The 18,232-nt window shown below is 44.0% G+C and overlaps 1 protein-coding gene across 9 annotated transcripts in view; it reads left to right on the forward strand.

Annotated features, from left to right (window-relative positions):
• The window catches only part of LOC129829826 (calmodulin-binding transcription activator 1-like), a 120,566-nt gene that overhangs the window by 71,070 nt on the left and 31,264 nt on the right, over positions 1 to 18,232 (forward strand). Inside the window, exon 1 of one of the 9 annotated variants that reach the window (XM_055891767.1) lies at positions 2,452 to 2,817. The exons of the other annotated variants lie outside the window; for them this stretch is intronic. Coding sequence (XP_055747742.1) covers positions 2,799 to 2,817 — 19 coding nt within the window. The 5' untranslated portion in view covers positions 2,452 to 2,798. Of the gene's footprint in view, positions 1 to 2,451; positions 2,818 to 18,232 lie in introns of those variants that run through there. 9 annotated transcript variants of the gene reach the window in all.

Here is an 18,232-nt window from a genome sequence, read left to right on the forward strand (position 1 = left end):
AATGTCCACCAGAGCTGTTGCTAAATTGAATGAGATCATCCGAGATCATGCTTATTGAGTAATCTCAGTGACATGTTGATTGAGTAATCTCAGTGACAAGCTGATTGAGTAACCTCAGTGACATGCTGATTGAGTAACCACAGTGACATGCTGATTGAGTAATCTCAGTGACATGCTGATTGAGTAATCTCAGTGACACGTTTATTGAGTAACCTCAGTGACATGCCGATTGAGTAATCTCAGTGACATGCTGATTGAGTAATATCAGTGACAAGCTGATTGAGTAATCTCAGTGACATGCTGATTGAGTAATATCAGTGACAAGCTGATTGAGTAATCTCAGTGACATGCTGATTGAGTAACCTCAGTGACATGCTTATTGATTAATCTCAGTAACATGTTGATTGAGTAATCTCAGTGACATGCTGATTGAGTAATATCAGTGACAAGCTGATTGAGTAATCTCAGTGACATGCTGATTGAGTAATATCAGTGACAAGCTGATTGAGTAATCTCAGTGACATGCTGATTGAGTAACCTCAGTGACATGCTTATTGATTAATCTCAGTAACATGTTGATTGAGTAATCTCAGTGACATGCTGATTGAGTAACCTCAGTGACATGCTGATTGAGTAATCTCAGTGACATGCTGATTCAATAATCTCAGTGACAAGCTTATTGAGTAACCTCAGTGACATGCCGATTGAGTAATCTCAGTGACAAGCTGATTGAGTAACCTCAGTGACATGCTGATTGAGTAATCTCAGTGACATGTGCTGATTGAGTAACCTCAGTGACAAGCTGATTGAGTAACCTCAGTGACATGCTGATTGAGTAATCTCAGTGACAAGCTGATTGAGTAATCTCAGTGACATGCTGATTGAGTAATCTCAGTGACAAGCTGATTGAGTAACCTCAGTAACATGCTGATTGAGTAACCTCAGTGACATGCTGATTGAGTAACCTCAGTGACATGCTGATTGAGTAACCTCAGTGACATGCTGATTGAGTAACCTCAGTGACAAGCTGATTGAGTAATCTCAGTGACATGCTGATTGAGTAACCTCAGTGACATGCTGATTGAGTAACCACAGTGTCAAACTGACAAGCTGATTGAGTAACCTCAGTGACATGCTGGTTGAGTAATCTCAGTGACATGCTGATTGAGTAATCTCCGTGACATGCTGATTGAGTAATCTCAGTGACATGCTGGTTGAGTAATCTCAGTGACAAGTGAAAAAATAACAAATCGATACACTAGTATCATCCAGTACAATAACGGGTGCTCTCCAAGGTCCTGAAAGTTCATATGAAATTAATTTACTTTCCAACAACACTAAGTATGGACTACTATAAACTACATCAAATATTGCCATTTTACAGCACCACAAATTATTATATTAAAATAAAATCATATTTACACCAAATTCACTGCATGAAGCAGTTAGTTGCATTGTATAACACAGCATGAATGACATTCTGCACGTGCTACACCACAGATAAATGTAACCTAGAAAAGACTCAACTCCAGATATGCGACACTATCCATTTGCGTGCCTGTAATGACCCATAATTTGATCACTCATTAGCCTTAATAATATAATTCCCATTCCGTTCATTCTGAAACTGTGCTATGCTATGATGTGCTAATGGAACAGCTGCCTGCCTGCTTTGATTTGTCATAATGCAGAGTGGGGGAGGGGGCACTTTTCCTTCCTCTGCAGCACTGCAGGTACGGAGCCATGGGCAGGACAGAAAACACTGAGGTATCGGAGCTGCAGAACAGTCTTTTACCCGTTAATAATTTTCTGTCCATTGTCCTGGACGGTCCCGTTGGCGCTCACTACCCGGGTACTGGTTCGTTAGGAAGACAGTGCGCGCCAAATTAGGCTATACAGGGCTGTTCACCGCTCCTGGTGGTTCTCCGTCTAATCTGAAAGTAAACAGGTGTAGTAAAGCTACCTACCCTCATAAAAAACCAGGGGACTGTGTAATGCAGGGTCACTGTTAGGTAAATACGGCAACCTAGCGCAGACATACAGGGCAACAAGCGGTTTGTTTCAAATAAATAATGTCGATATAGACTGGAGCTGACATTTACCACTGGAGATAACCGCTCATTTGAAGGCTAAACCACTTTAAGTGACAATGAACCGAAGTAGGCTACATAGGCTGCGTCGAATATTTTCTCCATCAAATAAAATCAAACGCGAGAAAAAACGACTTGTACAAAACGTGTACACACCTCAGTTTGGTTGTTGGTCGGCAGTTGAACATTTCAAAGTAAAAGCGAAATGTATTAATAGTAATGAGAGCGCCAAGGGGGCTCGAGCTTTTAAAAGCTCGACAGCTGGAGGAGAAAACTAGGGCATCTGTTTACCTGCGGCACGTGCGCACGACGACGTCTACTCGCAACAATGTATTTTATTTTACTGCAGGCTAGTGGGGGACTGAGGAAAGAGAAGCGCAGCAAGGGAAGGAGGGGGTAGGAGAAAATTATGTGTAGGGGAGGAGGCTATGATAGAAAGAGTAGTGAGTGGTCTTTATTGCTCTCTCTCTCCCCTCGCATCGGTGTTCACTTTGTTATAGTGTTAATGAGTGCTCTATTGATCTTCTACACACCAAGGATATTGTTTTACTCATAGCATCATTTAATACCAAGAAACTGTGGGAATTGGGAAACTGTGCACATAAATGAAATGCAACATGCTTGGACTTTGGTCAGGATGCCAGTGAATGACATCTGCTCTTCCTAAAGAGAAGGGAAACAGTTTGGCTTTTCAGGGGGACTCTACCAATGGAAAATGAAGTAGAAGGTTAGATGTGTTTAGAGTATTTTTGTTGAACGGTGTTGTGGTGTATCTGTGTGTTATCTTCTGGTGACTAACAGGAGAAGTTAAGTTACACACGCTTTAGACGTTTTACTCAAAGGCTGACTCTGTATTGTTTCAAGACGAGTACTAGCATGTCATGCTCATCAGTATGTCTTATCGTTTAGCCTACTATTGTTGAGAATGTTTTGTTGTGTGCTTTCTCAAAATGTTTAGTGTTACTGTCTGTGACTGTCTCCTTCATTTCACACTGTAGCAGTAGAGTAGTTGGTGTGGAACTAGCTTGTTTCTCTGTACTTTTTTAATCTGTCTCATTTTATGCCTTCATTTTTTTTTACAAAGTCAATTAAACGGAAGCTTAGTATTTGTTTCAGCACTATCCTTAACATCCAAGGGCTTCAAATTGCAGCATGGGTTCACAGCTTACTATCACATCATAAGTACTCACAAAGCAAGATTATCGACAGTTTATTTATAGCCTACGAACGAGATACACTCAAAAAGCCTGAAAACCAGCATGTCTTTAACTCTAGTGCCGGTAACAAGGGGGATTCTTTCACGTGCACAATACACGAGCGCTAATTTCGCTGTCCACCGCGTCATCCTTCTGAAACTCAAAAGCAAGTTGATCAGGTAGGCTAAAGCAGGCTATCTTTTGCGTGCTTAGTTGATGCTAGAAAACTAATGAATAGTAACTGACTTATTTAGTAGTTCTCACGTGCTAATACAACGAGACCAAACCAGTTTCACAACTGTGGCCTGTGCCATTGAAAGCATACAGAAACACACAAGATGGATATGATTTAGTGACCGAAGGTAGAAGGATAGCATGACCGAAAACAGGATTCGACACCCTCCTAGCCTGACTGCGCTAGACTTTTAAAATACATGAGTAACAAGAGGAGGGAAATGCCCTATTAGAAAACCATTAACAGCTCTGTAGTAACAAAACACTTCTGCAGCATTACGCTGAAGCCATGGGACAAAGTATTTCAAGTGTAACAGTGATTAAAAAGGCATCTCTAGTAGGCTAGCTTCTTATTCCACCTGAATGCAATAATGTTTTCAGAACCATAGGGCTTTGGACAGCGACGATAACAGTTGAGAGAGGGATGCTTCAGAACCATGGTGCTATGGATAGCGACATTAACCCTTGTATTGTGAAACGTCTGCAGGACACATACTATATTATAATTTTAGGTCCTCCAGTCGTGTTTAATAACTGTATAACAGTTGTGTTGGTTTATTACACTCTGAATGTAGCCTATCACTCATGTATAGGCCAATTCCCCTCTCCACAATGATACTTGTTGCTCGTCTATTCTTAACCCTCTAAAAAAGCCCTGTTGACTTGGTGCTACATGACTCAGAATAACAGAACTTTATAGTAGCATGTGCAGGCAGTTTATGTGCAGGCAGTTTATGCTGTAAGAAACGGACCTTGGTAGATGTCAATTCTTAACAGTAATGATGACAAAACACAGAAAGCAGAGAGGCTATTATAATTTGCCAAGCGTAGTTTGTTTCAAATGCAATTGTAATAATATACTGCTGCAGGAGTTTGTCCATTTAGAAATGTTTGATGGAATGAGAGCAGCTCCAGTGAAGTGGAAATGCTTACCAGGGCATGACTTTACCCCAGGGCATGACTTTACCCTAGGGCATGGCTTTACTTTACCCCAGGGCATGACTTTGCGCTAGGGCATGTTTTTTTCCCCAGGGCATGGCTTTATCCCAGGGCATGGCTTTACCCCAGGGCATGGCTTTATCCCAGGGCATGGCTTTACCCCAGGGCATGGCTTTACTTTATCCCAGGGCATGGCTTTACCCCAGGGCATGGCTTTATCCCAGGGCATGGCTTTATCCCAGGGCATGGCTTTATCCCAGGGCATGGCTTTACCCCAGGGCATGGCTTTACCCCAGGGCATGGCTTTATCCCAGGGCATGGCTTTACTTTATCCCAGGGCATGGCTTTACCCCAGGGCATGGCTTTATCCCAGGGCATGGCTTTACTTTATCCCAGGGCATGGCTTTACCCCAGGGCATGGCTTTACCCCAGGGCATGACTTTATCCCAGGGCATGGCTTTACCCCAGGGCATGGCTTTATCCCAGGGCATGACTTTACTTTATCCCAGGGCATGACTTTATCCCAGGGCATGGCTTTATCCCAGGGCATGGCATGACTTTATCCCAGGGCATGGCTTTACCCCAGGGCATGGCTTTACCCCAGGGCATGACTTTATCCCAGGGCATGGCTTTACTTTATCCCAGGGCATGACTTTACTTTACCCCAGGGCATGACTTTACCCCAGGGCATGGCTTTATCCCAGGGCATGTTTTTTTACCCAGGGCATGGCTTTACCCCAGGGCATGGCTTTATCCCAGGGTATGGCTTTATCCCAGGGCATGACTTTACCCCAGGGCATGGCTTTATCCCAGGGCATGGCTTTATCCCAGGGCATGTTTTTTTACCCAGGGCATGGCTTTATCCCAGGGCATGTTTTTTTACCCAGGGCATGGCTTTACTTTACCCAGGGCATGGCTTTATCCCAGGGCATGGCTTTATCCCAGGGCATGGCTTTACCCCATGGCATGACTTTACCCCAGGCCATGGCTTTATCCCAGGGCATGGCTTTACCCCAGGGCATGACTTTACCCAGGGCATGGCTTTACCCCAGGCCATGGCTTTATCCCAGGGCATGGCTTTATCCCAGGGCATGGCTTTACCCCAGGGCATGGCTTTATCCCAGGGCATGGCTTTACAGTACTAGAACCTGTGGAAGGAGTAAATGGAAATGTCTCTTTAGAGAAAAGGGTTCATTTGTATCTCTTCTCTATGCTTCCCCTTAAGCTGCGGAGGCAACTTGTGATGACCAAATTCATGTTCACACACATAATCAACATGACTGAAGTGTTTAGCGAGATTCCCTTCAACGTTCCCTTCAACGTTCTCTTAACATTTTTGAGCGAAAAAAATGTGTGTGACTCTTTAATAGCTTTACCATATCATTAGTATTTTTTTGCCTAAAATGACATACCCAAATCTAACTGCCTGTACCTCAGGCCCTGAAGCAAGGATGTGCATTTTCTTGGTATCATTTGAAAGGAAACACGTTGAAGTTTGTGGAAAAGTTAAAGGAATGTAGTAGAATATAACACAATAGATCTGGTAAAAGATCATACAAAGAAATAATAACCCGTTCTTTTGTATTTTTTTTGTACCATCATCTTTCAAATGCAAGAGAAAGGCCATAATGTATTATTCCAGCCCAGCTGCAATTTCGATTTTTGGCCACTAGGTGGCAGCAGTGTACGTGCAAAGTTCTGGACTGATCCAATGAACTATTACATTTCTGTTAAAAATGTTGAACCAAGACTGCCCAAATGTGCCTAATTTGTTTATTAATAACTTTTCATGTTCAAAACTGTGCACTCTCCTCAAACAATAGCATGGTATTCTTTCACTGTAATAGCTACTATCAATTGGACAGTGCAGTTAGATGAATCATAATTTAAGCTTTCTGCCAATATCAGATTTGTCTATGTCCTGGGAAATGTTCTTTTTACTTATAACCTCATGCTAATCGCATTAGCCTATCCCAAAGAAGTTTTAATAGCTAACCCTTTACTCTCAGCCTTTAGTCAGGCTGAGCGCAGTATACTGTCAATAGTTGTGTGTTTCCAACACAACAGTGGGGACTATTACTTGCAGAGATGATGTCATAAACATATCATACCTCAAGTCAGAACTATTACTTTACACTGCTGTGACACATGCAGTGATTTTGGACTTCTGTTTGGCTGACTAACAAGTGTAAGCTGTGCTTTCATACAGCTTCATGGGGTATTGTGTTGTCATTTATCATGGTGTTATTCCATGTGTCATGTTTACGATAGAATTTTCATGCTTTTAGGGCTACAATACTGTAGGGCTATGAAAGCAGCATTTACTATAGCTGAGATGTGTTGTATGGGCGGCAGGTACCCTAACGGTTAGGAGCATTGGGCCATTAACCCAAAGGTCTCTGTTTCGGATCCCCGAGCCAACTAGGTGAAACATCTGTCGATGTACCCTTGAGCAAGGCACTTAACCCCAACATCTCTTGTAAGTTGCTCTGGATAAGAGTGTCTGGTAAATTACTAAAATGTGAAAAAGAATATGGTGTAATGGACTTGGTGTGAGTGCTAAAGCTCTCTAACTACAGGTCAGATTACAGCTTTTGAGAATGTTTAAAGGGACCTCTAACACAATTGATGGAGTGCAGTCCTGCTTCTTACTCTACCCATTTGACTTGTTTTTTTCTCCAATTAATCCTCATAATTGGATTTTACTTTTGTGGCTTCAAGCATAAAATACATTGTAGGCATGCAATTTTCTGTATGAATGCAATTCATTCTTATGACATTCAACACTTGTAAACTACTCAGCATTTATTATGTTTTGGACAGTAATTCCAGAAACATTTTGTCCAGTCCACATTTTGTGGATCTGTTGGTTAATACTGCGGATAGTTGGAAACCTGTTTGCCAGCAGCATTTAGAAAATGGTCTTGATCTATGAAATGCCTGCTTTCTCAAGGACTATGGACTGGTGCTTGTTGATTGATTTTGTCCAGTGGCTCTCAGCCCTTCTACCATATAAGCCAATGGAATGTTGTGGGGCAGAACACACAGGAATGAGAAATCTTGGTCATAATATACTAGTTAGTACATCAGTAGAAGTGAGGGTTCATCTGCAGACTCCCCTGTAAAAACATGTAAGAAATGTTGTTGTCTTGCATGTTGTTGTTGTTTTGCATGTTGTTGTTGTTTTGCATGTTGTTGTTGTTTTGCATGTTGTTGTTGTTTTGCATGTTGTTGTTGTTTTGCATGTTGTTGTTGTTTTGCATGTTGTTGTTGTCTTGCATGTTGTTGTTGTTTTGCATGTTGTTGTTGTTTTGCATGTTGTTGTTGTTTTGCCAGCACTACACAGCTGATTCAAATCCACTCACGCTTTGATTCTTTTAATCAGTTGTGTAGTGCAAGGGCAAAAAACCAAAATGTGCACCCAGGGGGCCCCAGGACCGTGTTTGGGAAACCCTAGGCCACAGGCTGATGGACTATATCACTGCATTGATCTCGCTAGTATTGTATCATTTAGTATTCTGCCTCCAGCTGATGCTTTAACGTCCTACATATTAGAACAATTGCTAAGCATAAGAATATACATGTACAGGTCTAGTGTGGTTTCTTATGTGCCACATTCTATGGTGCACATCATCATTTGCTATAATCATAGGTTATGTGTAGGAATTAGTAAAGCAGATATTTGTCATTTTCTGTAAAGATTACAAGCAGTAATTCCTCTTTGTGTTGTCTCTTCTCGTGGCATTTCACTGGCTTGTAGAGCAGTCCGAAATATAGAGTACCTCCTCAGTCTTGATGTTGAATTGAAATTGACCTGCCTCTCCCGGGACCTGGACTGATGCCATGAGGTCAGACGCATGCTACCTGATGAGCTTATTTACAACCTCGCCAAACAGGACTTCCATATTAGGAGTAGACAGACTTATGTGTGAACTATAAAGCATCTGGCTTTTTAAAATGTAGACTGTGGAGCTGTTTGCTCCTCTATATTTATGTATGTAAAATCCTATAGAAGAACCCGTTGAATGAATGGTCGGTTTCTAACTGAATAAGACACTGATAGTGGAAATGCTTTGACTAAATGTGTGTTGTTTTACGTTAGTCATTACTAATATGTTGCAACAGAAGGTGAATAGCCTACATTTTCTACGCTGTTCTGATAATATATAGGCTACTGTTCTTGTTAGCCATTACAGGGCAATCAATGCTAAATAGATTTGCTCCTGCAGAATTGATTTGCAGGGTTACAAAACAATGTTAATATATAGCGAAGTTGGTTACACCAACAACATTGAAATTACATTAATAAAAGACACATCAATAGACTGCACTTCTACCCTCACTGACCCCTATAATCACTACATGACATTGGATTCTATGTAGTGTTCTCAGTAGGAAATGTCTGGTGTTCTGGTTTTGACCCATGCTAACCCTTGCTGTTGTTTGTGTCACTTTGTTGGGTTTAAGCTGACACAATGGGTTTAAACTGGGTCAATGTTTCATTTTGAAATGAATGCACTCTCTCAAAGAGAATTGAGATGAAATTGAAAACTGAGAGGAGATTACCTTATCTTATTTCTGTGGTCTTAATCCTTGGTCTTTTCAAACCTCTCATCAATATTCTATACTCTGTCCAGGAGAAAGAATACTGCACGTAAACCCATTACAAGCTGAAGGAAGAGGACAACACTATTAAAGAAAAAAACACAATGGACAGAACCAACAAAGCTGGTCATTATGCCAAAGAAAGGCAACTTGCCCTTTGATTATCAGTGTACCCATGGGTCCCAGCTGTGTGGGCCTGTGCCAGATGGCCTCGCAACCTCTTCTTTTAGACAGACACAAATACCAGCTTCTGTCAATCAGGATAATATACTGCACAATCACAGACTCATAGAGAGGTAGGACTGGTCTTATTGCTTAGCTACGTGTGGGGGTTTGCTGAGGTTGGACCTCAGCCTTCTTAGATCAGTATATGTGGGGGTCTGATATAGCCACAGCCTTTCAATTAGGCTACATGTGGGGGTCTGATATAGCCACAGTCTTTAACCGGTACAGAACATGTGGGGGTCTGATATAACCACAGTCTTTAACTGGTACAGAACATGTGGGGGTTTAATAAAACCACAGTCTTTAACCAGTACAGAACATGTGGGGGTTTGATATAACCACAGTCTTTAACTGGTACAGAACATGTGGGGGTTTGATATAACCACAGTCTTTAACTGGTACAGAACATGTGGGGGTCTGATATAGCCACAGCCTTTCAATTAGGCTACATGTGGGGGTCTGATATAACCACAGTCTTTAACCGGTACAGAACATGTGGGGGTTTGATAAAACCACAGTCTTTAACCAGTACAGAACATGTGGGGTTTGATAAAACCACAGTCTTTAACTGGTACAGAACATGTGGGGGTTTGATAAAACCACAGTCTTTAACCGGTACAGAACATGTGGGGGTTTGATAAAACCACAGTCTTTAACCAGTACAGAACATGTGGGGTTTGATAAAACCACAGTCTTTAACCGGTACAGAACATGTGGGGTTTGATAAAACCACAGTCTTTAACCGGTACAGAACATGTGGGGGTTTAATAAAACCACAGTCTTTAACCGGTACAGAACATGTGGGGGTTTAATAAAACCACAGTCTTTAACCGGTACAGAACATGTGGGGTTTGATAAAACCACAGTCTTTAACCGGTACAGAACATGTGGGGGTTTAATAAAACCACAGTCTTTAACCGGTACAGAACATGTGGGGTTTGATAAAACCACAGTCTTTAACCGGTACAGAACATGTGGGGGTTTGATAAAACCACAGTCTTTAACCAGTACAGAACATGTGGGGGTTTGATAAAACCACAGTCTTTAACCGGTACAGAACATGTGGGGTTTGATATAACCACAGTCTTTAACTGGTACAGAACATGTGGGGGTTTGATAAAACCACAGTCTTTAACTGGTACAGAACATGTGGGGGTCTGATATAACCACAGTCTTTAACTGGTACAGAACATGTGGGGGTCTGATATAACCACAGTCTTTAACCAGTACAGAACATGTGGGAGTTTGATAAAACCACAGTCTTTAACCAGTACAGAACATGTGGGGGTTTGATATAACCACAGTCTTTAACTGGTACAGAACATGTGGGGGTTTGATATAACCACAGTCTTTAACTGGTACAGAACATGTGGGGGTTTGATATAACCACAGTCTTTAACTGGTACAGAATATGTGGGGGTTTGATAAAATCGCAGTCTTTAACCGGTACAGAACATGTGGGGGTTTGATAAAACCACAGTCTTTAACTGGTACATAACATGTAATGTAATGAGAATGTAAACAGGGGCCCCAGCAGTCCATTCGTCTTAAAGAAACCATGCTAGTCTAGCTCTTTGTGATTCAGTGTTGTTATTTGTTAGTATCCAGACTATTCTCTTTCACTCCTAAGAACACTGGGGTCCCAGCAGACTGCCTGGACTTCTAGCAGATTCTAGCCATATCAATGGCCAGACATAGCATGGCTGTATGGTGATGCCTATAGGGAGGCTGAGGAGAGTCTGGTGGAATGAATGTTCAGTAGCAAACACATTCGTAGTAAAACTGTGGATAAGGGGGGCAGAATATTCATCATTGATGCTTAGCTGTGTCTCCTGTGGCCTTCCACATGCCTTCCACTCCATGCTACTACATCAGAGCTAATTAACTGCAAAAACACTATACAGTACCAGTCAAAAGTTTATACGCACCTACTCATTCAAGGGTTTTTCTTTATATTGACTATTTTCCACATTGTAGAATAATAGTGAAGATAACATAGGAATTGTGAAAATATGAGTTTACGTGTATTTGGCTAAGGTGTATGTAAACTTCCGACTTCAACTGTAGTAACCAAAAAAGTGTTAAACAAATCAAACTATATTTTAGATTTTAGATTCTTCAAAGTAGCCACCCTTTGCCTTGATGACAGCTTTGCACACTCTTGGCATTCTCTCAACAAGCTTCAAATGGAATGCTTTTCCAACAGTCTTGAAGGAGTTCCCACATATGCTGAGCACTTGTTGGCTGCTTTTCCTTCCCTCTGCGGTCCAACTCATTCCAAACCATCTCAATTAGGTTGAGGTCTGGTGATTGTGGATGCCAGGTCATCTGATGCAGCACTCCATCACTCTCCTTCTTGGTCAAATAGCCCTTACACAGCCTGGAGGTGTGTTGGGTCATTGTCCTGTTGAAAAACAAATGATAGTCCCACTAAGTGCAAACCAGATGGAATGGCGTATCGCTGCAGAATGTTGTGGTAGCCATGCTGGTTAAGTGTGCCTTGAGTTCTAAATAAATCACTGACAGTGTCACCAGCAAAACACCCCCACACCATCACACCTCCTCCTCCGGGCTTCATGGTGGTAACTACACATGTGGAGATCATCCGTTCACCTTTCACTGCGTCTCACAAAGATACGGTGGTTGGAACCAAAAATCTCAAATTTGGACTCCAGACCAAAGGACAGATTTCCACCGGTCTAATGTCCATTGCTCGTGGTTCTTGGCCCAAGCAAGTCTCTACTTCTTAGTTTCTTTGCAGCACTTCGACCATGAAAGCCTGATTCACGCAGTCTCCTCTGAACAGTTGATGTTGAGATGTGTCTGTTACTTGAACTCTGAAGCAGTTATTTGGGCTGCAATTTCTGAGGCTGGAGCTCTGATGAACAGAGGTAACTCTGGGTCTTCCTTTCCTGTGGCGGTCCTCATAAGAGTCAGTTTCATCATAGCGCTTGATGGTTTTTGCGACTGCACTTGAAGAAACTTTAAAAGTTCTTGAAATTTTCCACATTGACTGACCTTCATGTCTTAAAGTAATGATGGACTGTCATTTCTCTTTGCTTATTTGAGCTGTTAATAATATGGACTTGGTCTTTTACCAAATACGGCTATCTTCTGTATACCACCCCTACCTTGTCACAACACAACTTATTGGCTCAAACGCATTAAGAAGGAAAGAAATTCGACAAATTAACTTTTAACAAGGCACACCTGTTAATTTAAATGCTTTCCAGGTGACTGACAACCTTATGAAGCTGGTTGAGAGAATTCCAAGAGTGTGTATAGCTGTCATCAAGGTATTTTTTTATAATTGTTTATTTAGCCTTTATGTAACTAGGCAAGTCAGTTAAGAACAAATTCTTATTTACAATGACGGCCAGCCCGGTCAAATCCGGATGACGCTGGTCCAATTGTGCACCGCCCTATAGGACTCCCAATCACATCCGGATGTGATTCAGCTTGGATGTTGGCTACTTTGAAGAAACTCAAATATAAAATATATTTTGATTCGTTTAACACGTTTTTGGCTACTACTTGATTCCATATGTGTTAATTAATAGTTTTGATGTCTTCACTATTATTCTACAATGTAGAAAATAATAAAAAATAAAGAAAAACCCTGGAATGAGTAGGTGTGTCCAAACTTTTGACTGGTACTCTATATACATAAGTATGTGAACAATGAGTGGGTTTGGCTATTTCAGCCACACCCGTTGCTGACAGGTGTATAAAACGAGCAAACAGCCATGCAATCTCCATAGACAAACATTGTCAGTAGGATGGCCTTACTGAAGAGCTCAATGACTTTCAGCATGGCACCATCATAGGATGCCACCTTTCCAACAAGTCAGTTCGTCAAGTTTCTGCCCTGCTAAAGCTGCCCCGGTCAACTGTAAGGGCTGTTATTGTGAAGTGGAAACGTCTAGGAGCAACAACTTCTCAGCCGCAAAATGGTAGGCCACACAAGCTCACAGAACAGGACCGCTCAGTGCTGAAGCACGTAAAAATTATCTGTCCTCTGTTGTAACACTCACTACCGAGTTTCAAACTGCCTCTAGAAGCAGCGTAAGCACAATCACTGTTCATCGGGATTTTCATGAAATGTGTTTCCGTGACCGAGCAGCCACACACAAGCCTAAGATCACCATGTGCAATGCCAAGTGTCGGCTAGAGTGGTGTTAAGCTTGCCCCCATTGGACTCTGGAGCAGTGGAAACATGTTCTCTGGAGTGATGACTCATGCTTCTCCATCTGGCAGTCCTACCTGCCCCAATGCATAGTGCCAACTGTACAGTTTGGTGGATGAGGAATAATGGTCTGGGGATAATTTTGATGGTTCGGGCTAGGCCTGGTTCACTGACCTCAACCCCATCAAACACATTTGGAACACCGACTGTGAGCCAGGCCTAATCGCCCAACATCAGTGCCTGACCTCACCAATGCTCTTGTGGCTGAATGGAAGCAAGTCCCCACAGCAATGTTGCAACATCTAGTGGAAAGCCTTCCCAGAAGAGTGGAAGCTGTTTTTGCAGCAAAGGGGGGACCAACTTCATATTAATGCCCATGATTTTGGAATAAGATGTTCGACGAGCAGGTGTCCACATACTTTTGGTCATGTAGTGTACGTGCTTGATAAGCTCCTTGTACCTTGTTCGCCCAATCTATCACAGAGTTACCTAATGTCTCCAAAATAGATTCATATAAGACAGTGTGTCTGTGTTACGCTCGCTCAGCCTGGGCAGTGTGTATCTGCAGGGAAATAGACAGTGGCCTCATATCCCTCGGCTAGGACAGAGAGCTGTTCTCCACTGTACTGAGTGCTCCAAAAGTCCTCACACACATTACTTGAAGCTTTGGACTTTAGACTATACCTGACGTGTTGATATTAGTACTGTTGTTCCCTTCTCACTTATTAAGGTGTTATGTAGTGTCTATGTAGTGTCTATGTAGTATCTATGTAGTGTCTGCCCTGGCTGTATAGGATGAAGGAGCCTGTAGAATTTTAGCCTGTTGGCCTGTTCTTCAGTTCAGCCCAGCAGCTCAAAGAGCGAGAGCAGATGGCTGACAAGTCACAGAGCTGTGACATATGGGGGAGGGGGGTGGGGTGCAGGGTGACACTCAGGAGACCTATTGACCGACTACAATGTCAGCAGGGACCCCAACACATATGGTCCCAGGGTGCTGTTAATGAGAGTCACAGTGGAGCAGAGGATGATTGGGACAGGTAGAGGTGTTGTCACATTCGCCATATGCTTAGCATGCATGATCACACTGACCTTAGAGGGCTCAGGCAGTGGTGTTATTATAGAGTGCCCGTGCTCCTCACTCACTCTAGACTAGAGGACTCAGGCAGTGGTGTTATTATAGAGTCCCCGTGCTCCTCACTCACTCTAGACTAGAGGACTCAGGCAGTGGTGTTATTATAGAGTCCCCGTGCTCCTCACTCACTCTAGACTAGAGGACTCAGGCAATGGTGTTATTATAGAGTCCCCGTGCTCCTCACTCACTCTAGACTAGAGGACTCAGACAGTGGTGTTATTATAGAGTCCCCGTACACCCTCACTCACTCTAGACTAGAGGACTCAGGCAATGGTGTTATTATAGAGTCCCCGTGCTCCTCACTCACTCTAGACTAGAGGACTCAGGGAGTGGTGTTATTATAGAGTCCCCGTGCTCCTCACTCTAGACTAGAGGACTCAGGCAGTGGTGTTATTATAGAGTCCCCGTGCTCCTCACTCACTCTAGACTAGAGGACTCAGGCAGTGGTGTTATTATAGAGTCCCCGTGCTCCTCACTCACTCTAGACTAGAGGACTCAGTCAGTGGTGTTAGTATAGAGTCCCCATGCTCCTCACTCACTCTAGACTAGAAGACTCAGGCAGTGGTGTTAGTATAGAGTCCCCGTGCTCCTCACTCACTCTAGACTAGAGGACTCAGGCAGTGGTGTTATTATAGAGTCCCCGTGCTCCTCACTCACTCTAGACTAGAGGACTCAGGCAATGGTGTTATTATAGAGTCCCCGTGCTCCTCACTCACTCTAGACTAGAGGACTCAGGGAGTGGTGTTATTATAGAGTCCCCGTGCTCCTCACTCTAGACTAGAGGACTCAGGCAGTGGTGTTATTATAGAGTCCCCGTGCTCCTCACTCACTCTAGACTAGAGGACTCAGGCAGTGGTGTTATTATAGAGTCCCCGTGCTCCTCAGTCACTCTAGACTAGAGGACTCAGTCAGTGGTGTTAGTATAGAGTCCCCATGCTCCTCACTCACTCTAGACTAGAAGACTCAGGCAGTGGTGTTAGTATAGAGTCCCCGTGCTCCTCACTCACTCTAGACTAGAGGACTCAGGCAGTGGTGTTATTATAGAGTCCCCGTGCTCCTCACTCACTCTAGACTAGAGGACTCAGGCAATGGTGTTATTATAGAGTCCCCGTGCTCCTCACTCACTCTAGACTAGAGGACTCAGACAGTGGTGTTATTATAGAGTCCCCGTACACCCTCACTCACTCTAGACTAGAGGACTCAGGCAATGGTGTTATTATAGAGTCCCCGTGCTCCTCACTCACTCTAGACTAGAGGACTCAGGGAGTGGTGTTATTATAGAGTCCCCGTGCTCCTCACTCTAGACTAGAGGACTCAGGCAGTGGTGTTAGTATAGAGTCCCCGTGCTCCTCACTCACTCTAGACTAGAGGACTCAGGCAGTGGTGTTAGTATAGAGTCCCCGTGCTCTTCACTCACTCTAGACTAGAGGACTCAGGCAGTGGTGTTATTATAGAGTGCCCGTGCTCCTCACTCACTCTAGACTAGAGGACTCAGGGAGTGGTGTTATTATAGAGTCCCCGTGCTCCTCACTCACTCTAGACTAGAGGACTCAGGCAGTGGTGTTATTATAGAGTCCCCGTGCTCCTCACTCTAGACTAGAGGACTCAGGCAGTGGTGTTAGTATAGAGTCCCCGTGCTCCTCACTCACTCTAGACTAGAGGACTCAGGCAGTGGTGTTAGTATAGAGTCCCCGTGCTCTTCACTCACTCTAGACTAGAGGACTCAGGCAGTGGTGTTATTATAGAGTGCCCGTGCTCCTCACTCACTCTAGACTAGAGGACTCAGTCAGTGGTGTTATTATAGAGTCCCTGTGCTCCTCGCTCACTCTAGACTAGAGGACTCAGGGAGTGGTGTTAGTATAGAGTCCCCGTGCTCCTCACTCTAGACTAGAGGACTCAGGCAGTGGTGTTATTATAGAGTCCCCGTGCTCCTCACTCACTCTAGACTAGAGGACTCAGGCAGTGGTGTTATTATAGAGTCCCCGTACACCCTCACTCACTCTAGACTAGAGGACTCAGGCAATGGTGTTATTATAGAGTCCCCGTGCTCCTCACTCACTCTAGACTAGAGGACTCAGGGAGTGGTGTTATTATAGAGTCCCCGTGCTCCTCACTCTAGACTAGAGGACTCAGGCAGTGGTGTTATTATAGAGTCCCCGTGCTCCTCACTCACTCTAGACTAGAGGACTCAGGCAGTGGTGTTATTATAGAGTCCCCGTGCTCCTCACTCACTCTAGACTAGAGGACTCAGTCAGTGGTGTTAGTATAGAGTCCCCATGCTCCTCACTCACTCTAGACTAGAAGACTCAGGCAGTGGTGTTAGTATAGAGTCCCCGTGCTCCTCACTCACTCTAGACTAGAGGACTCAGGCAGTGGTGTTATTATAGAGTCCCCGTGCTCCTCACTCACTCTAGACTAGAGGACTCAGGCAATGGTGTTATTATAGAGTCCCCGTGCTCCTCACTCACTCTAGACTAGAGGACTCAGGGAGTGGTGTTATTATAGAGTCCCCGTGCTCCTCACTCTAGACTAGAGGACTCAGGCAGTGGTGTTATTATAGAGTCCCCGTGCTCCTCACTCACTCTAGACTAGAGGACTCAGGCAGTGGTGTTATTATAGAGTCCCCGTGCTCCTCAGTCACTCTAGACTAGAGGACTCAGTCAGTGGTGTTAGTATAGAGTCCCCATGCTCCTCACTCACTCTAGACTAGAAGACTCAGGCAGTGGTGTTAGTATAGAGTCCCCGTGCTCCTCACTCACTCTAGACTAGAGGACTCAGGCAGTGGTGTTATTATAGAGTCCCCGTGCTCCTCACTCACTCTAGACTAGAGGACTCAGGCAATGGTGTTATTATAGAGTCCCCGTGCTCCTCACTCACTCTAGACTAGAGGACTCAGACAGTGGTGTTATTATAGAGTCCCCGTACACCCTCACTCACTCTAGACTAGAGGACTCAGGCAATGGTGTTATTATAGAGTCCCCGTGCTCCTCACTCACTCTAGACTAGAGGACTCAGGGAGTGGTGTTATTATAGAGTCCCCGTGCTCCTCACTCTAGACTAGAGGACTCAGGCAGTGGTGTTAGTATAGAGTCCCCGTGCTCCTCACTCACTCTAGACTAGAGGACTCAGGCAGTGGTGTTAGTATAGAGTCCCCGTGCTCTTCACTCACTCTAGACTAGAGGACTCAGGCAGTGGTGTTATTATAGAGTGCCCGTGCTCCTCACTCACTCTAGACTAGAGGACTCAGGGAGTGGTGTTATTATAGAGTCCCCGTGCTCCTCACTCACTCTAGACTAGAGGACTCAGGCAGTGGTGTTATTATAGAGTCCCCGTGCTCCTCACTCTAGACTAGAGGACTCAGGCAGTGGTGTTAGTATAGAGTCCCCGTGCTCCTCACTCACTCTAGACTAGAGGACTCAGGCAGTGGTGTTAGTATAGAGTCCCCGTGCTCTTCACTCACTCTAGACTAGAGGACTCAGGCAGTGGTGTTATTATAGAGTGCCCGTGCTCCTCACTCACTCTAGACTAGAGGACTCAGTCAGTGGTGTTATTATAGAGTCCCTGTGCTCCTCGCTCACTCTAGACTAGAGGACTCAGGGAGTGGTGTTAGTATAGAGTCCCCGTG

The sequence above is a fragment of the Salvelinus fontinalis genome, chromosome 31 (assembly GCF_029448725.1).
Source record: "Salvelinus fontinalis isolate EN_2023a chromosome 31, ASM2944872v1, whole genome shotgun sequence".
NCBI classification, from domain to species: Eukaryota; Metazoa; Chordata; class Actinopteri; order Salmoniformes; family Salmonidae; genus Salvelinus; species Salvelinus fontinalis.